Source organism: Leucopleurus acutus (genome assembly GCF_964270905.1).
Source record: "Leucopleurus acutus genome assembly, chromosome: 2".
Classification (NCBI taxonomy): domain Eukaryota; kingdom Metazoa; phylum Chordata; class Mammalia; order Artiodactyla; family Delphinidae; genus Leucopleurus; species Leucopleurus acutus.
This window is the reverse complement of record NC_139143.1, coordinates 5,955,248-5,981,981: the sequence shown is the minus strand read 5'-3', so window position 1 is coordinate 5,981,981 and position 26,734 is coordinate 5,955,248. Positions and strand designations below refer to the sequence as shown.

Below are 26,734 nucleotides of genomic sequence, written 5' to 3'. Positions count from 1 at the left end.
TTGTAGTAGTCTCTTATAATCCTTTGTATTTCTGCAGTGTCAGTTTTGATTTCTCCTCTTTCATTTCTAATTTTATTGATTTGAGTCTTCTCCCTTTTTTTCTTGATAAGTATGGCTAAAGGTTTATCAATTTTGTTTATCTTCTCAAAGAACTAGCTTTTAGTTTCATTGATTTTTGCTATTGGTTTCTTTATTTCTATATCATTTATTTCTGCTTTGATTTCTTTCTGCATACTAACTTTGGGTTTTGTTTGTTCTTTTTTCTCTAGTTGCTTTAGGTGTAAGGTTAGATTGTTTATTTGAAATTTTTCTTGTTTCCCAAGGTAGGATTGAATTGCTATAAAATTCCCTGCTAGAACTGTTTTTTGCTGCATCTGATAGGTTTTGGGTCGTCATGTTTTTGTTGTCATTTGTTTCTATGAATTTTTTGATTTCCTCTTTTATTTCTTCAGTGATTTCTTGGTTATTTAGTTGTGTATTGTTTAGCCTCCATGTGTTTGTATTTTTTAGTTTTTTCCTGTAACTGATTTCTAATTTCATAGCATTGTTTTTGGAAAAGATGCTTGAAAGGATTTCAATTTTCTTGAATTTACTGAGACTTGATTTGTGACTCCAGATGTGATCTATCCTGGAATTTTCTGTGTGCACTTGAGAACAAAGTGTATTCTGCTGCTTTTGGGTGGAATGTCTTAGAAATATCAGTTAAGTCTGTTTGGTCTATTGTGTCATTTAAAGCTTGTGTTTCCTTATTTATTTTCTGTCTGGATGATCTGTCCATTGGTGTAAGTGGGGTGTTAAGCCCCCTACTATTATTGTGTTACTGTCGACTTCCCCTTTTATGGCTGTTAGCATTTGCCTTATGTATTGAAGTGCTCCTATGTTGGGTGCACAAATATTTATAATTGTTAAATCTTCTTCTTGGATTGACCCCCTGATCATTAGGTAGTGTCCTTTAATGTCTCTTGCAACAGTCTTTATTTTAAAGTCTATTTTATCTGATATGAATATTGCTACTCCAGGTTTCTTTTGATTTTCATTTGCATGGAATAACTTTTTCTCTCCCCTCACTTTCAGTCTGTATGTGTCCCTAGATCTGAAGTGGGTGTCTTTTAGGCAGCATATATATGGGTCTTGTTTTTGTATCCATTCGGCCAGTTTGTGACTTTTGGTGGGCATTTAATTCATTTACATTCAACGTTATTATCAATATGTATTTTCCTACTACCATTTTCTTAATTTTTTGGGTTTGTTTTTGTGGGCCTTTTTCTTCTCTTGTGTTTCCCACCTAGAGAATTTCCTTCAGCATTTGTTGTAAAGCTGGTTTGGTGGTGCTGAATTCTCTTAGCTTTTGCTTGTCTGACAAGCTTTTGATTTCTGTGTTGAATCTGAATGAGATCCTTGCTGGGTATTATAGTCTGGGTTGTAGGTTTTTCCCTTTCATCATTTTAAATATATCCTGTCAATTCCTTCTGGCCTGCAGAGTTTCTGATGAAAAATCAGCTATTAACCTTATGGGGATTCCCTTGAACATTATTTGTTGCTTTTCCCTTGCTGCTTTTTGTATTTTTTTCTTTGAATTTAATTTTTGTTAGTTTGATTAATGTGTGTCTTGGCATGTTTCTCCATGGGTTTATCCTGTATGGGACTCTCTGTGCTTCCTGGACTTGTAGTTTAGTTTTATAAACTAAAACTAAAACTTATAGTTTTTGCCTATGATCTCTTCAAATATTTTCTCAGACCCTTTCTGTTTCTCTTATTCTTCTGAGACCCCTACAGTTTGAATGTTGGTTTCTTTAATGTTGTCCCAGAAGTCTCTGAGACTGTCCTCATTTCTTTTCATTCTTTATTCTGCTCCTTGACAGTTATTTCCACCATTCTATCTTCAAGCTCACTTATTTTTTCTTTTGCCTCAGTTACTTTGCTATTGATTCCTTATAGTGTATTTTCCATTTTCCATTATTTTGTTTTTCACCACTGTTTGTTTATTCTTTAGTTCTTCTAGGTCCTTATTAAACATTTCTTGTATTTTCTTAATCCATTCTTCCATTCTATTTCTGAGATTTTGGATCATCTTTACTATCATTACTCTGAATTGATTTTCAGGTAGGTTGCTTTTTTTCCTCTTCATTTATTTGGTCTTTTAGGTTTTTACCTTGCTCCTTCATCTGTGACATATTTTTTGTCATCTCATTTTTTATTTTGATGGGTAGGGCTGTGTTCATGTCTTGCTGGTTGTTTGGCCTGCTGTGTCCAGCACTGGAGTTTATAGGCAGTTGGGTGGAGACAGATCTTGGTGCTGAGATGAGGACCTCTGCGAGATCTCATACCGATTAATATTCCCTGGGTCCTGAAATTCACCGTTAGTCCAGTGGTTTGGACTTGTCACTCTCACCACAGGAGCTCAGACCCAATCCCTGGCCTGGGAATGAAGACCCCACAAGCCATGCAGCATGGCAAAAAAAAAAAAGAGAGAAAAGAAAAAAAGGCCAGAAAAGGCCTTGGGGGTGGCGGGGATTAGGCTCAGGGCCTGTGCTGCCAGAGGGGGCCCAGGAGTGCAGAGTTTCAGGCCCAGGCCTCCAGCAGGTTTGCCGGGTCAGAGTGGGCAGGGGAGACACTGGCCATGTTCCCTTCTTATCTCCTGATCCCCTGAAGGTCTCTCCCCATTCCCACTGATTCCCTCACTGTGAGTTGGCCCCTCCAAGCATGGTAATGCCTCCCCTCCCCCAGCTGCCCCTCAGGCATGCCTGTCCCATCCCGCCTCCACTTTTCCTCTCCTCCTCCTCACCCCCTCCACGTCCTACCTTGTCACATAGGGGTTCCTCCCTTCCCCTTAGGTGTCCAAAGTTCCCCACCAGCGCCTCCTAGGTGCCCTAGTTATGAGGAGACACGAACTCTGCGTCCTCCTACTCCTCCATCTTATCCATCCTATGCCTTTTTATTGAAGAATGTAATCCATTTTTATTTAGAGTAATTATTGATAGGTAATGACTTACTAATACCATCTCTTTTTTTAAGACTCTTTTGTAGTTTCCTAATTCCTTTCTTCCTCTCTGACTGCCTTCCTTTGTGAATTAATGATTTTTATAGTGGTATGCTTTTAATAAACTTCTCTTTACCTTTTGTGAACCCAGTGTGGTTTCTTGCTTTGTGTTTACCATGAGACTGAAATAAAACATCTTACAGAGTCAGCGGTCTATTTTATACTGATGAAACATGAGCATCAACCACATACAAAAATTCTTTCCTTTTACCCTCCACCCTTTTATATATATATATATTTAAAATATATTTATTTATTTGGCTGCACCGACTCTTAGTGGTGGCATGTGGGATCTTAAGTTTCAGTGTGCGGACTTCTTGCGGCCTGCATGTGGGATCCAGTTCCCTGACCAGGAATCGAACCCGGGCCCCCTATATTGGGAGCACGGAGCCTTACCCACTGGACCACCAGGGAAGTCCCACCCTTTTATATTTTTGATGTCATGATTTGCCTCTTTTTATAGTGGGTACTTATTAGCCAATAGTTGTTGCTATCATTTTTATATTCTTGTCCTTTAACTTTAATATGTTAAGTGTTTAACATTCCATATCAAAGTACTATAGTATTCTGAATGTGACTGTATACATAAATTTACCAGTGTATTGTGTATTTTCATGTTATTAATTAGCATTGTTTTACTTTACCTTGAATAACTCCTTTCAGTGTTTCTAGTAAGACAGGACTACTGGTGTTCAATTCCCTCAGTATTTGTTGGTCTGGGGAAGTCTTTATCTTCCATTCATTTCCAAATGACATTTTCCAAATAAAGTATCCTTGGTTGGCAGTTTTCTCTTTCAGCACTTGGCTTTCTCCTGGCCCACTAGGTTTCTGCTGGGAAATCTACTTAGAGCCATATGAGGGTTCTGTTGTAAGTTCCAAGGTCTCTTTCTCATGATACCTTTAAGACTTCTCTTTTTTCTTTGATTTTTTCTGTTTTATTATAACATGTGTTGTAGAGGACCTTTTTATGTTGAATTTTATTTGGTCACCTAAAAATGTCATGAACTTAGATATTCAAATCTCACCCTTGATTTGGGAAGTTTTCAGCCATTATTTCTTTAAATAAGCTTTCTGCCCCCATCTCCACCTTTTCTCCTCTGGAACTTCAATAATTCACAGATTGGTTCTGTTGATGACATACCATATATCATGTAGCCTTTCTTAATTCTTTTTCATGCTTTTTTCTTTGTTCTCCTCTGACTGGATAACTTCATTATATCTGTCATCTATCTTACAGATTCCTTCTTCTGCTTGTTTCATTCTGTTGTTGATGCTACTCTATTGCATTTTCATTTCATCATTGGAATTTTCAGCACCAGAATTTCTCTTTGGTTCTTTTTTTGGATTTCTATCTTTTTGGTAAACTGCTCATTTTGTTCATGTATTGTTTTCCTGATGTTTTTCAGTTGTCTTCCTGTATTTTCTGGTAGCACATTGAGTTATTTAAAACAGCTATTTTGAATTCTCCATTGGGTAAATCACAGATCTCCAATCTTTGAGTTTGAATACTGAAGATTGTTGTGATACTTTGTTGATGCCATATTACTTGATTTCATGTTCCTTGAAGTTTAGTGTTGTTGTGTTTGCTTTGGAAGTACCAGTCTCCTTTGGGGGTGAGAAAACTTCCTTCAGCCCTGCTACAGACTTTTAGACTATCTCAGATCTTCTATGGGAACACCAGCTCACACTTCTTCTCCCTCTAGTGGCAGAACTTCTGTGCTTGTGTGCCTTGTCTAGATCCTACAATGCACCAGGATGGGTGCTGACAGCCTGTCTTTTGTTTCCCCAAAGATGGCACTACATCTTAATCTTGTTTTCTCTCCCTGGCCCACAGATTTGAGCCAAATTTCTGTGTGTGCTCACTAGCTGTCTATCAAAGCTTGCTTTTACCTCCAATGTCAGTTGTGCCCACAGGGACTGGCCACAAGATGGGAGGGTGTGTGAGTGAGGCAGACAGAGCCCTGAAGGGGCCAGTGGGCCAGTTGAGTGAATAAGAAGGTGAGGCATTCCCAGCAGCTTTTGAGTGAGTTCTTCGATGGAGTTTGCAATGCAGTTAGTAGGATCAGCCTCCCTTTAATGCTCTGTAAGTGTCCTGTCTTCTGCTTTCATAGCCTCTTCCTGACTCCCAGACATATAGCTCATTATTAGTACTCTGGACGGAATGAAAGAGAAATGAGCCTTTTGGCAGATCCCATACAGATGAGGAAGCTGCAAAATCATACACACACTCCCCCTTTCCCCTGTGGGAGAAATCAGGGGCCCAGGAAGTTTTCTATTAGCCTTAATTTGTGCCTCCTTTGGGGGAGGGGTGATGAAGGTAAAGTTGAGCTGTTCCTCTTACCCAGTCCAATGAATCCAAACTTATATATTTTTTTCTCAAGTGTGTGCTGCAGCTCCTCCTGTGAAAACCTGGACTTTCACATAAGTACTCTCCTCCATGTGTGACTGTTTAAGGTAGTGTTTCCAGTGACTACTGGACTGAGGCTGAGAGAGGATAGAGCTGGTCCATGGGCCACTGCAGACACCACAGTCAGGACAGAGATCTTTCTGCCTTTTATTTCATGCGTATGTGGGTGAGACACCTCCTGGGTCCCTTGGCATATTGTGTTGAGTCCCACACCTCCCTCAAAGACAGGTTTGTTTGTGGATGGATGTCAAATTTCTGTTGTCAGATCAGGAACAAAAACAATGAATGTCTTGTGCCACCATGATCTCATGTTTTCTGGTAAGGGTTTAAAGTCTATTTTGTCTAACACAAATATCACTTACCCTGCTTTCTTTTGGTTACCATTTTCATGGAATATCATTTTTCATCCTTATATTTTCAGCCTGTGTTTTTCCTTAAAGTTAAAGTTAGTTTCTTATAGAAAACATAAAGGTGGATCTTGTATTTTTATCCATGCATCCAGTTTATGTCTTTTAGTGTTGCATTTAATATATTTACATTTAAAGTATTTTTGTTGATAATTTTTTTTTTTTTTTTTTTGTGGTACGCGGGCCTCTCACTGTTGTGGCCTCTCCCATTGTGGAGCACAGGCTCAGCAGCCATGATTCATGGGCCCAGCCGCTCCGCGGCACGTGGGATCTTCCCAGACTGGGGCACGAACCCATGTCCCCTGCATTGGCAGGCTGACTCTCAACCACTGTGCCACCAGGGAAGCCCAATAATTTTTTACTTTTATCATTTTATTACTTATTTTCTGTTTGTCTTGTAGTTCTTTTGTCTCTCTTTTGCTTTCTTGCTATCTTCCTTTGTTTCATTGGGTTTGTTTCCTTATTTATTTGTTTGTCAGTTTAAGTAGGCTTTGATTCCTTTCTCTTTTCCTTGATGTAATGTATAGGTATACTCTTGTTGGAGCTTACATAAAATATCTAATTTTTACAGTTGTAAACTTTTATCGCTCTCCCCTTCCATGTTAAGTTGTTGACACCACAATTTACATCCAATTTTGTTTGCAACCATTTATATAATTTTTTATATTTATTCATAATACTTTTGCCTTTTAACTTTTATACTAGCATTAAAAGTGATGTGGGGGGCAGTGTCAAGGTGGTGTTGTGTGGAGACGTGGAGTTAGCATCTCCCCACCACTAGGGTGCCTGCTGGCTGCTGGTGGGGGACTCTGACCCCCCAGGAGACAGGAGGAACCCCCAAGTGAACGTTTAGGATGTGGGGGGATGGAAGGGGGAGGAGAAGTTGAGGCCAGACAGGATTGGCACTCCAGAGGTCAGGGAGATCAGGAGAGGCAGGTGGGAGGGACACTTGCGAGGAGCAGGAGAGGAGCAGAGGACAATGACCCCACCCACTCGAGCCCAGGAAGCCTGCTGGGCTCCCAGGTGAGGTCCCCTGCCCTCTGAGACCAGGGATGGGGGGCACGCCTGTGCCCCTTCTGTTCCTTGAGCCTAAGCACCACCCCCCACAGCTCCCAGGGCCTTTTCTAGCCCTGTGGGTCCTAAGCATAGGCCCTGCCCACCACCCAAACTTCGCCCTTGCTTAGGCCCCACCCTCCACAGCCAAGGCTTTCCTCCTCCTTTTTTTTTTCCTCTCTCTTTTTTTTTTCTTCTTTTCCCTCCTCCGCTTTTGTACTATTGTGGTACTGAGGTACCTCCCGGTTGTTGATTCATCTGTATTTTTATTTTTATATTCTTTCTAATATATCTGTTAGTTTCCTAGTCTAATTTTATTTTTTACTTTGTTAATGTTCTCTTTTTATTTACCACCCCACGTGGCTTGGGGGATCTTGGATGCCCCATGTGGCAGGGGTTGGGCAAATCTTCTTCCGTGGGAGCTCCAAGTCCAAACCATGGGACTAAAAGAGAACCTAAGACTGCAGGGAATATTCATCAGAGTGAGGTCTCAGGGAGGTCCTCATCTCAGCATCAAGACCCAGGTCTACCCAACATCCTATAAACTCCAGTATTGGAAGCCTCAGGCCAAACAACAGTAAGATAGGAACACAGTCCCACTCATTAAAAAAATTAAAAAAACAGACAGCAAAAAAATATGTCACAGATGAAGGAGCAAGGTAAAAAAGTACAAGACCAAATAAATGAAGAGGAAATAGGCAATCTACCTGAAAAATAATACAGAGTAACGATAGTAAAGATGATCTAGAATCTCGGGAATAGAATGGAGGCACAGATTGAGACGATACAAGAAATGTTTAACAAAGATCTAGAAGAACTAAAGAACAAACAAAAAGAGATGAACAACACAAAAACTGAAATGAAAAATACACAAGAAGGACTCAGTAACAAAACAAATGAGGCAGAAGAAGAAATAAGTGAGTTGAAAGACAAAACGGTGCAAATAACTGCTGAGGAGCAGAATAAAGAAAAAAGAATGAAAACAATGAAGACAATCTCAGAGACCTCTGGGACAATGCTAAACATACCACATTCGAATTATAGGAGTCCCAGAAGAGGAATAGAAAAAGAAAGGGTCTGAGAAAATATTTGAAGAGATTATAGTGGAAAACTTCCCTAACATGGGAAAGAAAATAGTCACTCAATCCCAGGAAGCACAGAGAGTCCCATACAGGATAAACCCATGGAGAAACACACTAAGACATATATTAATCAAAGTATCAAAAATTAAATTCAAAGAAAAACACTAAAAGCAGAAAGGGAAAAGCAACAAATAACGTTCAACGGAATCCCCATAAGGGTATCAGCTGATTTTTCAGCAGAAACTCTACAGGCCACAAGGGATTGGCAGGATATACTTAAAGTGATGAAAGAGAAAAACCTACAACCAAGATTACTCTACCTGCAAAGATCTCATTCAGATTCGATGGAGAAATCAAAAGCTTTTTCTGACAAGCAAAAGCTAAGAAAATTCAGCACCACCAAACCAGCTTTACAACAAATGCTAAAGAAACTTCTCTAGGTGGGAAACACAAGTGAAGAAAAAGACCCACAAAAACAAACCCAAAATAATTGAGAAAATGGTAATAGGAGCATACATATCAATAATAACCTTGAATGTAAATGGGTTAAGTGCCCCAATCAAAAGACACAGACAGGCTGAATGGATACAAAAACAAGACTCATATATATGCTGTCTACAAGAGACCCACTTCAGGCCTAGGGACACATACAGATTGAAAGTGAACAGATGGAAAAAGATATTCCATGAAAATGGAAATCAGAAGAAAGCTGGAGTAGCGTTACTTGTATCAGATAAAATAGACTTTAAAATAAAGCCTTATAAGAGATAAGGAGGGACACTGCATAATGATCAAAGGATCAATCCAAGAAGAAGATATAACAATTATAAATGTTTATGCACTCAACATAGGAGCACTTCAATACATAAGGCAAATGTTAACAACCATAAAAAGAGAAATTGACAGTAACAAAATAATAGTAGGGGACTTTAACACCCCACTTACACCAATGGACAGATCATCCAGACAGAAAATAAATAAGGAAACACAAACTTTAAATGACACAATAGGCCAGATAGATTTAATTGATATTTATAGAACATTCCACCCAAAAGTGGCAGAATACACTTTCTTCTCAAGTGCACACAGAACATTCTCCAGGATAGATCACATCTGGGGTCACAAATCAAGCCCTGGAAAATTTAAGAAAATTGAAATTGTATCAAGCATCTTTTCTGACCACAACGCTATAGGATTGGAAATCAATTACAGGAAAAAAACTGTAAAAAACACAAATACATGGAGGCTAAACAGTGCACTACTAAATAACCAAGAGATCACTGAAGAAATCAAAAAATACCTAGAAACAAATGACAACAAAAACATGATGACCCAAAACCTATGGGACACAGCAAAAACCATCTAAGAGGAAGGAAAGTTTATAGCAATTCAATCTCACCTCAAGAAACAAGAAAAATCTCAAGTAAACAATCTAACCCTACACTTAAAACAACTAGAGAAAGAAGAACAAAGAAAACCCAAACTCAGTAGAAGGAAAGAAATAAAGATCAGAGCAGAAATAAATGAAATAGAAACAAAGAAAACAATAGCAAAAATCAATAAAACTAAAAGCTTGTTCTTTGAGAAGATAAACAAAATTGATAAACCTTTAGCCAAACTTATCAAGAAAAAAAGGGAGAAGACTCAAATCAATAAAATTAGAAATGAAAAAGAAATCAAAACTGACACTGCAGAAATACAAAGGATTATAAGAGACTACTACAAACAACTATATGCCGATAAAATGGACAAACATGAAGAAATGGACAAATTCTTAGAAAGATACAACCTTCCAAGACTGAACCAGGAAGAAATAGAAAATATAAACAGAACAATCACAAATAATGGAATTGAAATTGTAATTAAAAATCTTCCAACAAACAAAAGTCCAGGGCAGCTGGCTTCATGGGAAAATTCTATCAAACTTTTAGGAAAGAGCTAACACCCATCCTTCTCAAATGCTCCCAAAAAATTGAAGAGAAAGATACACACCCAAGCTCATTCTCTGAAGTCACCATCACCCTGATACCAAAACCAGACAAAGATATCACAGAGAAAGAAAGTTACAGGCCAATATCACTGATGAACATAGATGCAAAAATCCTCAACAGAATACTAGCAAACAGAATCCAACAGCACATTTAAAGGATCATACACCATGATCAAGTGGGATTTATCCCAGGGATGAAAGTATTCTTCAATATACGCAGATCAAGCAGTGTGATACACCACATTCACAAATTAAGGAATAAAAACCATTTGATCATCTCAATAGATGCAGAAAACTCTTTTGACAAAATTCAACAGCAATTTATGATAAAAACTCTCCAGAAAATGGGCATAGAAGGAACTTACTTCAATATAATAAAGGCCATATATGACAAACCCACAGCAAGCATCATAATTATGAAAAACTGAAAGCATTTCCACTAAGATCAGGAGCAAGACAAGGATGTTCACTCTTGCCACTCTTCTTCAACATAGTTTTGGAAGTCCTAGCCATGGCAATCAGAGAAGAAAAAGAAATAAAAGGAATATACATTGGAAAAGAAGAAGTAAAACTGTCAGTTTTCACAAATGACATGATACTATACATAGAAAATCCTAAAGATGACACCAGAAAACTACTAGAACTAATAAAGGAATTTGGTAAACTTGCAGGATACAAAGTTAATGCACAGAAATCTCTGGCATTCCTATACACCAACAATGAAAAATCTGAAAGAGAAGTTAAGGAAACACTCCCATTTACCATTGCAACAAAAAGAATAAAATATCTAGGAATAAACCTGCCTAAGGAGGCAAAAGACTTGTACTCAGAAAACTATAAAACACTAATGAAAGAAATCAAAGATGACATAAACAGATGGAGAAATATATCATGTTTTTGGATTGGAAGAATCAATATTGTGATAATGACTACATTACCCAAAGCAATCTACAGATTCAATGCAATCCCTATCAAACTACCAATGGCATTCTTCACAGAATTAGAACAAAAAATTTTACAATTTGTAGGGAAACACAAAAGACACCAAATAGCCAAAACAATCTTGAGAAAGAAAAACGGAGTTGGAGGAATCAGCCTCCCCGACTTCAAACTATACCACAAAGCTACAGTAATCAAGACAGTATGGTACTGGCATAAAAACAGAAATATAGATCAATGCCACAGCACAGAATGCCCAGAGATAAACCCACACACATATGGGCAACTAAGTTATGACAAAGGAGGCAAGAACATTCAATAGAGAAAAGACAGCCTCTTTAATAAATGGTGCTGGGAAAACGGTACAGCTACATGTAAAAGAATGAAATTAGAACACACCTTAGCACCATACACAAAAATAAACTCGAAATGGATTAAAGACTTAAATGTAAGACCAGACACTATAAACTCTTAGAGGAAAAACACTCTTTGATATAAACCACAACAAGATCTTTTTTCACCCACCTATTAGAGTAACAGAAATAAAAACAAAAATAAACAAATGGTACATAATTAAACTTAAAAGCTTTTGCACAGCAAAGGAAACCATAAACAAGACAAAAAGACAACCCTCAGAATGGGAGAAAATATTTGCAAAGAAACAACAGAGAAAGGATTAATCTCCAAAATATACAAACAGCTCATGGAGCTCAATATCAAAAAAACAAAAAATCCAGTTAAAAAATGAGCAGAAGACCTAAATAGACATTTCAACAAAGAAAACATACAGATGGCCAAGAGGCACATGAAAAGATGCTCAACATCACTAATTATTAGAGAAATGCAAATCAAAACTGCAATGAGGTATCACCTCACACCAGTCAGAATGGCCATTATCAAAAAGTCTAGAAACAATAAATGCTGGAAAGGGTGTGGTGAAAAGGGAACCCTCTTGCACTGTTGGTGGGAATGTAAATTGATACAACCACTATGGAAAATAGTAAGGAGGTTCCTTCAAAAACTAAAAATAGAACTACCATATGACCCAGAAATCCCACTACTAGGCATATACCCTGAGAAAACCATAATTCTAAAAGAGACATGTACCACACAATGTTCATTGCAACACTATTTACAATAGCCAGGAGATGAAGCAACCTAAATGTCCATCGACAGATGAATGGATAAAGAAGATGTGGCACATATATACAATGGAATATTACTCAACCATAAAAAGAAACGAAATTGAGTTATTTTTAGTGAGGTGGATGGACCTAAGAGTCTGTCATACAGAGTGAAATAAGTCAGAAAGAGAAAAAAAAATACTGTATGCTAACACATATATATGGAATCTATATTTAGAAAAAAGGGTACTGATGAACCTAGTTGCAGGGCAGGAATAAAGATGTAGACATAGAGAATGGACTTTGAGGACACGGGGTGGGAGGGGGAGCTAGGCCAAAGTAAGGGTAGCATCGACATATATACACTACCAAATGTAAAATAGCTAGTGGGAAGCAGCAGCATAGCACAGGGAGATCAGCTCGGTGCTTTGCAGTGACCTAGAGGGGTGGGATACGGATGGTGGGAGGGAGGCTCAGGAGGAAGGGGATATGGGGTCATATGTATGCATATGGCTGATTCACTTTGTTGTACAACAGAAACTAACACAGTATTGTGAAGCAATTATACGCCAATAAAGACCTATTTTTAAAAAAACTTATTTACCCATCACTGTATTCTATATTTGTCTCTATATTTACCATTACCAGTGAGTGTCATACTTTCTTATGCTATTGTGCTGGTGTTTAGCACCCTTCTTTTTTGACTTGAAGAACTGCCTTTAACATTTCTTGGTATGCACATCTAGTGGCGATAAACTCCCTAAGCATTTGTGTGTCTGGTCATATTTGTACCTCCCCTTTATTTGTGATGGTCCAATTTGCTGGTATAGTATTCTTAGCAGTTTTTTCTTTTAGCACTTTGAGTGTATCATCCCACTCCCTTCTGGCCTTCAGCGTTTCTGCTGTAAAGTCACGTGGTGGTTTTACGGTTCCCTTCTTTGTGATGTTTCCTATTGCTGATTCAATATTTTACTTTGTCTTTGACTCTAGACAATCTGATTATGTGTATCAGTCGGGGGGGGGTTGTATTTTTTTGCAGTTCATCTCACTTCATTCGGGCTTAGTGGATCTGAATGTCTGTTTCCTTTCCCAGATTTAGTGCATTTTCAGTTGTTTTAATATGTTTGATTCAGTTTTCTGCCCCTTTCCCTCTCTATTGTCCCTCTCAGTCTTCTGTAACATATATAGTGATCGTTTTGGCAGTGTCCCATAAGTGCCGTAACCTATGATCACTTTTTTACTGTTTTTTTCTTTTTGCTCTTCTGAGTCAATTACTTTTAGTGACCTCTGCGTCCACTGATCCTCTTTTCTGCTTGTTCTAGTCCGTTGTTGAACCCCTTTATTTAATTTTTCAGTTTATTTATCACATTTTCCAGTTCTACCATTTCTCTTTTGGTAATTTTTATATTTTCTATCTCTCCGCTGAAATTCTTACTTTGTACATGTATTGCCCTCCTGTCCTTGGTAAAGCATGTTTATGATGGCTATTTTGTGGGTTTTGGGGGTTCTGTTTGTTTTGGGGGTTTTTTGCCACTGAAAAATGTATTTTATTTCTAAATATTCCCTAGTAATAAACCCACAAGCTTTAGTTACAAGAGGGCGAACATCAGAAGCAAGGGAAGAAGCTGAGTACTTAGGCTTGGACATGGGAGCTGCCCGTGACACTCACCTGGGACCTATGTCAGGCCCAAACCACCTCTGCTTTACTCTTTTGTCAAATTTTTTGCTCTCTGACTGCTATTTTGAATCTCTGTTGGGGAAATCACAGGTGATCTACATTTAGTTAGTGTTGGTTTATAGATACTTATCTTGTTCTTCTGACTGGAACGTATTTCTCTATTATTATTTTTCTCGAATCTCTGTGTTGATATCTGTGCATTAGATGAAACACCCACACCTCCTAGTCTTCACAGACTGGACTCATAAGTAGAAAGCCTTCATCAGTCAGCCTGGCCAGAGATTCTGGATGCCTCTCTAACCTCTATGCTCATCCAAACTGCTGTCTTTGTACCTAGCATCTTCCAGGGGTCTAGAGTATGCCAACTCCCATCTATGTCCTGAGACAGGTGACCTAGAAGCCAGAAAAGCTGCTGAAGCTGGGAGCTGGACTTTATCCCCTCACTCACTCTGCACTGAGCTGGGGAGAAGGGCTGTGGAAATGCCTGCATGCTCCTTCAAACCCTGTGCTCTTCCAAACCATGCTTTTGCTCTCTGTAGTCCCCAGGCATCAACAAATTCTGGGCTTCATCAGCTCTCAGAGAGAGGTTAGTTAGGAGCCAGTTCCTTAGGCAGCAGCCAGAAAAGACGAGGGTCTAGGGCTTCCCTGGTGGCGCAGTGGTTGAGAGTCTGCCTGCCGATGCAGGGGACACGGGTTCGTGCCCTGGTCTGGGAGGATCCCACATGCCGCGGAGCGGCTGGGCCCGTGAGCCATGGCCGATGAGCCTGTGCATCCGGAGGCTGTGCTCCGCAATGGGAGAGGCCACAACAGTGAGAGGCCTGCATACCACAAAAAAAAAAAAAAAAAAAAAAGGATGAGGAGAGAATGGACTTGAGGCTATGGGGAGGGGGAAGGGTAAACGGTGACAAAGCGATAAAGAGGCATGGACATATATACACTACCAAACGTAAGGTAGATAGCTAGTGGGAAGCAGCCGCATAGCACAGGGAGATCAGCTCGGTGCTTTGTGACCGCCTGGAGGGGTGGGATAGGGAGGGTGGGAGGGAGGGAGACGCAAGCGGGAAGAGATATGGGAATATATGTATATATATAACTGATTCATTTTGTTGTGAAGCTGAAACTAACATACCATTGTAAAGCAATTATACTCCAATAAAGATGTTAAAAAAAAAAAAAAAAAAAAGGATGAGGGTCTAGATGTGTAGTCTAACTCCTTCCATGGAGAAACTGGGAGCTGCTCCCTTTGCACTAAGGTAGGGGATGACCTGTGAGCAGTGCTAGCACAGCCATTCCACTTTGTCCTCAGTAGTCCCAGGAGACTGGAAATGCTGGGCCCTCCCAGAGGCAGGTGAGTTAGAAGCCAGACCCTGGACTAGCAGTTGGAAAACTGGAGCCCTAGATTGTGGTTCAAACTCTTTGCTCCTCCAGGAGAAGCTGGGAGTTGAGGGTTCCCTCCCAATTATATGGTGCTGTGCCTAGGTGGGATTTATTGTGAGAGTGTGTCTCAGTTTTTCCTAACAGTTAGGATTTTAGCATTTTCTCACTTGCCTTGAACGCAGGAGCCTCTCAACCCGTGTTTTGAATAAGGGGAGCTGATACGTGCATAGCTGTTAATTCAGTGTGTCTGTGGGGAGAGGTCGAGGCATCCTATTCCACCATCTTACTAATGTCACTCTATTCTTTCAAATTTATATATGTTGTGTTTGTTTGCTTTTCTTTTTATAGTTTTTAAGTAAAAATAATTATTGATTTTCAATCATTGTTTTCTATTACAGATTTTCAATCTTTATTATTTTCTATTATTGCTATTTAATGTTAAAATTCCCCTCTCAGCACACTTTCGTGTCATTTCATAAATCTCATAAAATTTTACTTATGTTTTTATTTTCATTCAATTCAAAATATTCAAAGTTTTCTCTTTTGATTTCTTCTTTATCCACGAGTTATTTAATAAATGAAGCTGAACTCTGTGAAGAGACCTAGTAAGTGACAGAAGTGTACTTTACTATTTCAAGTTTAGTTATACATAGTTTGACGAAGCATCATTAAGTCCTTTGTAGACTGAATACATGTGTTGATCATTGTCATCTCCATTGAACTCCATATATTGACATGGCTTTAAGCACCCAGTTTTGATGACAAACATTTCAAATTCTCAGATACAAAGGCTATGGTAACTGTGGTGGAAGATTCCGAGATCATCACCTGATCTGAGATACCCCAATTTGTTAACTGTGTTCTGGGTTGCTTAAGAGATCCAGAATAAGCAATGTTTTGAACAAGTCCCAGGAAAGGAAACCCATTGTTAATAGAGTTCTGACATGCTGTAGGATTCCAGATCCATTAGACAAACAGATTTCTAATAATTTCCTAGTAAGGATTCTGAGTACTTTAAATCTTGCTTTGTTCTAAAAACATGAATAAAGTGTCTTGATTTAATATCTTTGGAAACTCGTAGATTTTTTTCTCTCACACAAGAACTTAAATGATTAGAATTTTTCTAGGTTTACATTTATAAATGACTCCCCATTTTTCTATAGTTATATTATTTGCATCCTTATAAAATGCTTATCTTTTCTTTATGCTTTCTCCCTTTTAGAAACATGTTCAAAATCAGATATACAAATTAAGAACGGATTTTTTTCTGAAGCTGCCTTTACATATCCTTTAAATAAACAAACAAAGTATGAGTGTAAATCAGGATATGTAACAGCAGATGGTAATACATCAGGATTAATTACATGTCTGAAAAGTGGATGGTCAATGCAACCTGTATGCATTAGTAAGTAATTGATTATTTTGTATTCATTATCCTAATGATCACTCTAGAGAAGTTTTCTTTAACTTCATTCTTTTTACCCTTTTTTTTTTTTTGCTGGGGTGGGGTGGTATGAGGTGTTGATGTGGTCCCATGGCTGTATTTGAAAAGATAAATTTTAAAATGTGTATCATTTTTTACCTTTTATGATTAATTACTAGTAGGGTAGAATATCATTGCATCCTTCACTTCAAGGTTTTTTCACTTTAACACATCCCGTGATTATAAACTAATTTAGCTAGGAGACATACCTATATTCTGGTATAAACTTATTTATTTTAACCTGAATCCTTTATGCCGATTGCATCTGATTTTATTTTTTGAGACTTTTATGTCAGAATCTTTCCTCCTAAGCCTAAAGGTTATGTTTTTAAGTGAAGATATGAGTCCATAGTGCATAATCTTCAAATAATATAACTTGTAAAATTTATATGTTTGAAACTGTAGGGTAGATCCACTTGAGAAAAATTCTCTCTGTTAGGAAATCTTCATAAACATCTAGTAAGTGGAGACACAGAAACACTTCTAGATATACCAAATTCTGCTGTGCTGAGAGGTTTTTCTGTCCCACCACACAGACGTTTACGACGATTTTCTAAGGAAAATTTGCTGAGTTTATCTTATTCACCCCAAAGCTGCACAATGATATTTTTGAAGTGATATTTTACATAGTCACGTCAAGTGAAGTGGATATTTAAAATATCGCTTTCTACTGTTTACATTTTATTTATTTTTCTTTCCAATGTCTATGCTTAATATGGGCACTAGCCAAAGAGAAAATGATAAAACTTGCCCCCATATCAAACTCACTTCGTACTAATATGCGACCAATTTTCCATTCTAACACTCTTTTCATGGAAGAGAAAACTTCTCTATTACTTTTGTTTTTCCTAGTATAGTTTTGCTTTAATTTTTTAAAGTTTTAAGCTGGCTGGCTACATAACACATTATGAAATTTGAGATTAATTATTTAAACCTTTATTAACATCACTCTATTACAGTGTTAGTGAAAATTGATACTGTTCAATTTTACTTTCTTGTAAAGAAACATTTTACTTTCTTGTAAATTGTTATAAATAATAGAACTACTTCTGCATTCAACCTTGATAAATATAAAAGAATACACAACCATTAGAAATATATTTGGGAAAGCAAAATCAGCATGTGACTTTAAATATTAGTGTTTTAAAGTAGAATTCTATAGAATGTTTAAAAATTTACTTACCTTGTTGAAAATTACTCTTTTTTTCAATTAATCGATTTTTCTCTGGCATATATGTCACAACTGCTAATAAGTTCAGCATATTAATTCAGAAAATGCTGTTACAAAAATAGTACAATACATCTGTAATGGCTTATTTTATTACTAGCCTGGGAAAAATGCATAAGTATAATTAAATTGAGAAAAATGTTCATAAAAGAAATATTTCAGAGACATTAAGTGTTGAGAAAAATGTTGTGTAGAAACATATTTTTTCAGGAATTCCCTGGCTATCCAGTGGTTAGGGCTCTGCACTCCCACTACAGGGGGCACAGTTTCGATCCCTGGTCAGGGAATTAAGATCCCGCAAGCCGTGTGTTGCAGACAAAAAAAAAAACAATAACAGAAACATACTTTTTTCATTTTGAGTAACTATTCCAGGACAGTGATCTATCACTGGTATTCTTGGATTATTTTTGCATCATAATTTATTAGCACATACTAATTGGTAAAGCCCCCTTTCCCCTTGAGATGAAACTTAATCAGATTGCCCACTAAATAATATTAGAAATGAAATATTTTTATTCCATTATCCCTTAGAATCCTGTGATATGCCAGTATTTGAGAATGCCAGAGCCAGAAGTGATGGCACATGGTTTAAACTCAATGACAGCCTGGACTACGAATGCCTTGATGGGCATGAGAGCCGAGATGGACACACCACAGGCTCCATAGTGTGTGGTGAAAATGGTTGGTCTGATAGACCTGCATGTTATGGTAAGAACTCCTTTACAGCTGTTATTCTTTTCAAGATGAACATAATTAACAATAATCATCAAAAATGTTTTATTTTTACCAAATTTGACTGATCTAGAGTCATTATTAAGGCATGATGATTAAAATCAAGATGTCTCCTTCTGCTTTAATGTAAACTGGGTGGAGGGGAAATTTTGAAGTCCAAAGACTCACTCATTACCAAAGTGACAGTGTCTTACAACCTCTTCAACTGTTTTGCTCCTGAGTTTCTGCTCTATACCTCCTAGCTTGAGTATTAATTTCTGCAGGTACTGAGAGGAGCTCTTTATTTTCCCACCGTGACAAGTTCTGAGGACAGTGACACGAATCTCTTTTATGTTTGCCAATCAGCGGTCTTTTCTCCAGGGCTAGAAACAGGGCTTCAATCTCTGGCCAACTGAATGGATGTTGAATGTTCCAAGCCAAAGGAACAGTATATGCAAAGCTTTGGCAACAAAACAATATTTGGGAAATACCGAGGTTAATGGATTCTACTCAAGGTGTGGGAGAATTTTATGAGCTGAGGCTGGATAGGAGGCAAAGGAAAGATTATCCAGGTTACTTCAGGGCATGTTCACATTTGGATTAATTTTATGATTGATGAAAAGTCATAAGGAATTTTAAGGAAAGGAATGATATAATTTTATTTGGATTCTTGAAAGTTTTTTTTTTTTTTCAGGAAGCCATGTAGGGTGAGAAAGAGTGGGGATTAGATAAGGTTATGGCTGAAGAGATGCACAGCAGAGGGTAGATTTGAGATATATTTCGTTGGCAGAAAACACAGATAATGTCACTAAATGGTGGATGTCAAAAAGAGCAAAAAGTCAAGGGACTCGCGTGCTTGCTCTCCATTGCTTCATAAGCAAGCAGGTAAATGGAAATGACTTTGTCAGGTGCTACTGGCAGGAGAGAGAACACTTTGGGAAGAACATGGCAACTTTTGACTTGAACACATTGTGATTGGGCTGCCCATGGACCATAAGAATTGGATATATCCACTACAGAGTTGAATACATGGATCTAACCAGGAGACACACCTGTGAGATTATCACCCTATAAATAATGATATCACATTGGGAAAGAATGTAGAATGAAAACAGAAGAGAGATCAAGACTGAGCCCTGAAGCATTCCAGCATTTAGGTGTCAGACAAAGAGGAATAGATGGCAAAGTAGATAGGAAAAAGGAGAACCCAGAGAATTTAGGGGAAAAACTTAGAAATGAATGTTTCATAGATGTGGAGAGAAGAAAATGTGTAAAGGTAAAGCAAGTATAATAGATCAACTAATGGTGAATCCTGTGGAGTCAGCCTGGATGGGTTCTAATTCCAGTTCTACAGTTTGCTAGGCATGTATCTTAGGGCAACAACCAAGCCTATTTGAAGCTTTGTTCACACTTCCTAATCTGGAAAATGGATTAGTAATTACAAATGTTCTAATATTTCAAAGGATTTTGGACTAAATTATTCATATAAAGTTCTTGCCATAATGCCTGCCATACAGTAAAATCAAGGAAATTGTCATCTAATTACATTATTATGATTGTTAGAGTGGTGAATATTTCTAATTCAGTAGATATGTCCTGTTAGAAGACTGTAAAAATGTGGTGGATTTGGCTACATAGAGGGCAACAAAAACTGCAACAGAGATGGTTTTGGATGGAGTAGACAGGGAAAAACCTACATAGAACCTGCTGAAAAAATGATTAATAAGAAACTTATCACAGCATGTGGACATAATTCTTTCAAAAGATTTGCTTGTGGCAGAGAAGAGGAGGTTCAGGATATATTGCTAGGGAAATTACGCACTGAATAAAGAATTGTTTTAATGGGAAAGATGAGAGTGTGTTGAACGCTGAAGAGGATATGCTAGAGAGGGGAGCAGGCAGAGATTGAACACAGGAAGTTCCCTGTGAAGGAGAAGGGAAAGGAGCCCGCGCTGCTGAGAAAATCCTGGGCTTTGGTGGCAACAGCTCGACTTCCAACTTCCTATCAGGAGGAAGGAAGGAAAATGGATGTGTAAATCTAATGCTGAAAAGAAGCAGTCGCTGATGGTTTCTATTTTCCTTTGAGGTAGGAGACAGAGTCATGTGAGATTAAGTGGTGCACAGGGGAAGGAGGAGAAAGAACACTAGGCAGAGTAGAAAAGATTAAAAATAGAGATTTCAGACAGACACACAGAGTGAATTTATAACGGAAAAGAGACAGGCTTGTTCAACAGTGTTCTGGGCACAAATTTTCACTTTTCAGGCTGTCAACAAACACCTAATATGTCCTAGAAGTAGGCTAAGAGAAAAATGGTGAAAGATACAAACAGGGGACCTGCCTTTCAAGAGCTTTCATTCCACTATGAAAAAAACAACAAATGATTAAGGTAAATAATGAACCAAAAGGTAAAATATTTCTAGTATATTTTCCAAGTAATTGTATTCGAAGAACAAAAGAATCCAAGCGCTTAGAAAATAGGAGGGGACTGAAGGCTCTAGTTCCTACAGGAAGACATCTATGCAAAGAAAAGTTGGAAACCATTCATTCGGCATAGAGATAAGGGTCTGTGCAACAGCCGAGGCAGCAAAGAAATTGACCTATTTTAAACATTCTGTATTGACTCCAACTCCAGGGGCAGATAGATGACATTGGAAGTGTAGGCAAGGAATGGATTGTAAAGTGTTTGGAGCTTACTCTAAGTAAAAGGGGAGGCTCTTAACACGATCATGGCATTCTTAAAGTCACTGTCTTTATGTGAAGACAGCAGTTGGAAAATAGCCTACAACCGATGTTATTGTTAATGCAGCATTTTTCACAATATGATAAAATAGGAATTGTATATACGTACAACATATATAAACAGACACATACCAATAAAAGTATTGCTATGTGGAAATTTGGAGTAGAATTTTCGGAAAGGAATCTCAGTTGTTCTCATCAAGCATGACCTTCTCAACTAAGCTACAAAACTCAATATTAACACAAAACGAAAACTATTTTTTGAGTTATTTTTTGTGACATTACTTTTAAAATAGTTAACTTACATCTAACTTTATGACTGTGTGTTAAGACTTGACTTTCAGATGGTATGAATTTTCATTTTGGTGAAATTCTAATTTTCAAATTCCAGTTTTGAATTTTATAAATTAATTAACAAGATAGGAAGACTCCAAATAAGAAAAATGCAATTTTTCATAATTTGTAGCAATGTCACAAATTTCATACATTTTATAAATTTTGGGGTATAATTTTACACATTTCTAAATTGAGTCAGAATAATTATAAATATATTAATAGTAAGATCATTTACAGGTACAACAAGAATAGATACTTGTATATCCTATACATAATCATGACACCTAGAATATGCCTATCTCTATGGCCTTGAACATGTTCCTCATTTTGTTTCATGTTTCAATTTGATCATGTTTCAGTTTGATTTCCACACTTGTAAAATTAAGGGATTTTTAATGTTCCTGTAACTCAGATACATGAGAAATGTCTCCCTTGTGTGTTCTGGTTTCCCAATTATATTTTTAAAAATACCATTTTTCATTTGTGTGCAATTTAAAAATTGTAACATTCGTTTTCTTTAACATGAGAGAATCATTTTACGTTTTGAGACAGAAAAAGTAACATTAAATTTTATAAATGTCAGTGATAAAATCATATCCAGTTCAAACAAGCTGACTTAACAAATAAATTATCAGGACACATACGTTGCTGTTCAATACCTTAATATTTCTCAAAGAGCCCCATATGAATGGAGAGGGTGTATAAAACCTAATATGTAATGTTTTTCAAGGAAGAGCATTTATGTGCTGCCCCTCTGTATATGCATGCAGTACCCAGCACCTCATTTTTACATGACACATATAATATTTGGCAATGATTAGTTGTATATTCTCACTAAATTATTTGTCTCTTTCTATAGAAAGAGAATGCAGTATTCCACAAATGGAAAACAATTTAGATGCTAATCCCAAGAAAGACAGATATAGATGTGGAGATGTGTTGAAATTCTCCTGCATACAAGGACTTATTATGGTTGGAGCAGTTTCAATTCAGTGCTACCACTTTGGATGGTCCCCTAATCTTCCAACATGTAAAGGTAAATATTTATCTTACAGCTGCTGAACAAGAGTTAAAACCTTAGACATCAACCATTTCTTTCCTCTCTTAATTTTCTGTCTGCTTCCAGTGCATCTATAATCTAATGCATTAAGCCAGAGGTGTACCCACCATGGACGAGTGTTGGGTTGTAGATAAAACAGTTTTCCTTATTTAAGAAATTAATCTCCAGTTGCTTCTTGAAGTGTGTGGTGGAAGTATCCACAGATATGTATAAGGAACCTGACACTGGCAGGATTTCTTGTTAGGTTTCCTTTTGCCTACAATTCCACCATTAATATTGGACATTTTATATAATGTGGGACTTACCTTAAGTGTCATCAAGTGTGTCTAAACAATGTTCAAGTAGCTTATAGTCAATTCAATCATATGTATGGCTGGAATAAAACTTAAAACTTGATCAAGGGGCTTCCCTGGTGGCGCAGTGGTTGAGGGTCCGCCTGCCGATGCAGGGGACGCGGGTTCGTGCCCCAGTCCGGGAAGATCCCGCATGCCGCGGAGCAGCTGGGCCGGTGAGCCATGGCCACTGAGCCTGCGCGTCCGGAGTCTGTGCTCCGCAACGGGAGAGGCCGCGACCGTGAGAGGCCAGCGTACCGAAAAAAAAAAAAAAAAAAAAAAAAGTTGATCAAATGCTTGTTTCAAAGGATAATATTTTTTCCAAAAGTTTTGATACAGTGTTTCCATGGAATAAGAATATTGTTATAATTTACACACCCATATTTATTAATTGGTTTGCATACCTATTTAGGGTATCTGGATTATTGAACATGTTTTCTGGGCTTACATAGACTTCCAGTATGTTAGCTCAGGATGAGTAATAGAACTAGGAAACAGAGTCTGGTGTAAACACCATTGTTTTTTCATTGTTTAAGAATGCTAAAATAAATTATTTAATAAATAATAAACTAACAAAAAAATCTCTGCATTAGCTGGATTTTTAAGCTGTAAAATAGACCACGTGACCATTATTTACACAGCATGTCTACTGTAGGGCAAGTAAAATCGTGTGCTCCACCTCCTCAACTGCTCAGTGGGAAAGTTAAAGACACACAGAGAGAAGAATATAGACACAGTGAGGTGGTGGAATATGTCTGCAATCCTGGATTTCTGATGAAGGGCTCTCATAAAATTCAGTGTGTTGATGGACAATGGACAGCTTTGCCCATGTGTATTGGTAAAGTATTAAAAATAGTAATATTTAAAGGTAAGTCAACACTTTTATTTGTATTCTTATACAAACTTAAATGATAAAGACGAACATATTTTTGTGAAATTTTCCAGAGGAGAAGAGTACCTGTGGAGATATACCGGAACTTGATCATGGCTATGTCAACCATTCTGCCCCTCTCTATCACCATGGAGACTTGGTAGAGTTCAGTTGTAGAGAAGCATTTACAATGATTGGACCCAGATCAGTCACATGTATTAGTGGAAAGTGGACCCAACCTCCTCAGTGCATTGGTGAGAATGCACTTCTCAAATTGACATTTAACATTTGCAGCCATATTGTTGAAATTTAGAGTTATCCTTGAAAATGTCAGCTTAAATTATAATTCCCAACATTTGTTGTTTATAATTCAATATATGTCTGAAGAGGAAAAGTATAAACTAGAAGAGAATTTTATGAATCTTTCTGTCCTGATATTAACATTGTTTATCTTTACAAGTGTGAAGCTAAATCTTACTGATATTCACATGATTAAAATATGAGTACTAGTTACCAGGAAAATACAACTATCTCTGCAGAAATACCAGTTTTGTTTTTATATGATACTCTTTCTTTTAAGACCTTTAAAACAAGGAAATATAGCTAAGAAAATACCCATTTCATGCATTCCTTTAGGAATCTTGCCTCTCTCAAAACTTCTAACAATGATGATTTCTCAGTCAGTTTCAAATGCAGCAAAAAGAAGTTAATGTGCTGGAGGGAAGGTGGGCTCAGGCCCTCCCAGTCAGTAGGTAACTCAGTCACAGGAGGCCCTTGGGCTGGGGCCAGGAACCTGCCCTGACTGATGCATTTCACTGTAAGTGAATCATCCTGACCTTTGGATGACCAAGTCTTTGATGACTGACCGGGAGAATCTTAGCTATCTTCCTTCACTTTTCCCTTAGATGACTTCTTTCCTGGAGTTTTCCTGGGTCCTGCATTCAAAGAGAGCCCTGGATGCCCGGTCTTATTTATTCATCAGATTTCTAGTCATTAATTATTCCAAGAAGAAGGTAGAGCTTAGGCTCAGGCTCCATGAGAGCAGGGATTCATACCTGTTTTGTTCACAGATATATTGCCAATACCAAAAGACTGGCTGACAGATGGGAGATATTCAATAGGAGCTTATTAAGTTAATCAGTAAATTTCATTGTTTATTACTCCCTACATTTTTACTAAACACAGTCCGGTCCAAGGTATTGCCAGTTCTTCACCAAACCTCATCTTTATCCTCTTCCATCTCCACAAATGACCTCGCCTCATTAACTTTTCATTCTACCTTACACCAAAACATGTGCTTCAATTATTACTCCCCTGATCTCAGAGCTTTCCTTGCAAAGGTTAATCCTCTACCTGTATTCAGTTTAACATAATCCCTCTCAGCTATAATAGACCTTATTCCAATTTTCTCCTCTCAGTGTTTATTTTGTAACTCTGTCTAGTCTAGCTTTTCACTCTTCTTACTATATTTATTTTCTCCTAATAAATAAGTTTGCTTTCCTTTCAGAAACCAATCAATCATAGGATGATGACAGCAGCCACCACTGCTCCTTTTGAGTATACATCTTCCTTCGGTTACCATTCCCTGAAGAATACTATCGGCTTTGTCTCCCTCAACACTGAACAAATCCTAAAAATAGGGCTGATTCTCAAGCCTCTAGTGTGTTTTGAATTCATCTCCTTATTTCATGTTATTTTTTCAGGGTTGCATTTTCAAATTATTACTTTTCGATAGCCAACTACTTGACTTTTATTTATTCTGTTATCCTCACTTGACTCTTATCACTAACAAATCATAACAAATACTACCAAAGACCTATACTGATATTTTGTCATATTCAAAAAGGACTTCCACATGCATTGATTTTTTGAAATAGGTAGCTATATAAAAAGCTTTTTTAGCCCATATTTAACTTTTTTTCTGGAGCCAGAAAAAAAATTGTTATTATGGCATTATATTGGATCATAGAATGACCTGGTATATAATATAGCTTCTCAAAGACTCTACGTGTATATACAGAAAACAAGTTTTAAATTTAAGTACCCACTTTCTTATTCCAAGTATTTGTTATTTTTTGGTGATCATTCAAAAGATCTTAAAAATTAAGATTCTATTAAAAAACCCTTAAATGTACTTTTCTTATTATGTTTCATTACTTTTCTTGAAAAAATATATATAAACTAGCAACTTGATATTCTATATCCACACATAATTGTTTTTATTTTAATGTTTTAAGATTGTGAATTAAAAGCAATGCAGAGATGCTTGAGATCTAAAAACAAATGAATATGAACATTTGCACATGTTTCAAGTTTGGGACCAGATTATTCATGCAATGACTATTCACTATGTAGATCATGCAAAAATGTTCCAATCCAAAATGCAGAATGTCTTTAGGATGGATATTTTCTCTGAAATTTCAAAAACTGGATGCAGGACTCAGGTTCATATATAATAGTCCATTTCATGCAATTTGATCAGTAATAACTTTGTTGGTGGAACTTGTAGGCATAAATTGTAAGTTCATTATATTACTGACTTCATAGCTATTTATTGTATTTGTTATTTGGTTCTTAGAATTAGTTTTTTCAAGGGAATATTTTCATTTTATAGCGACAGAGGAACTTAAGAAGTGTAAATGGTCAAAAGTATTTGCATCTGAGGGAAATCCATCGAATAAAATTGAATTTGACCATAACACCAACATAAGTTACAGATGTCGAGGAAAATCAGAATACAAACACTCAATCTGTATAAATGGAAGATGGGATCCTGAAGCAACCTGCAAAGAAGGTAAACTCTTCTTTATAATGTTTTCAAAAATGTATTCTATTTCTTTCTAACTTGTAAAAGTAGTATCTTTGTGTCTTTCAAG

At 37.3% G+C, this 26,734-nt stretch overlaps 1 protein-coding gene across 2 annotated transcripts in view; it reads left to right on the top strand.

The window, feature by feature from the left end:
• The window catches only part of LOC309973051 (complement factor H-like), a 93,184-nt gene that overhangs the window by 40,432 nt on the left and 26,018 nt on the right, over window positions 1-26,734 (top strand). For both annotated transcript variants that reach the window (XM_082856971.1, XM_082856972.1), the window contains 6 exons: window positions 16,320-16,502; window positions 18,340-18,516; window positions 22,455-22,631; window positions 23,643-23,825; window positions 23,933-24,112; window positions 26,473-26,652. In XM_082856971.1, the coding sequence (XP_082713097.1) occupies window positions 16,320-16,502; window positions 18,340-18,516; window positions 22,455-22,631; window positions 23,643-23,825; window positions 23,933-24,112; window positions 26,473-26,652 (1,080 nt within the window). The remainder of the gene's footprint in view (window positions 1-16,319; window positions 16,503-18,339; window positions 18,517-22,454; window positions 22,632-23,642; window positions 23,826-23,932; window positions 24,113-26,472; window positions 26,653-26,734) is intronic.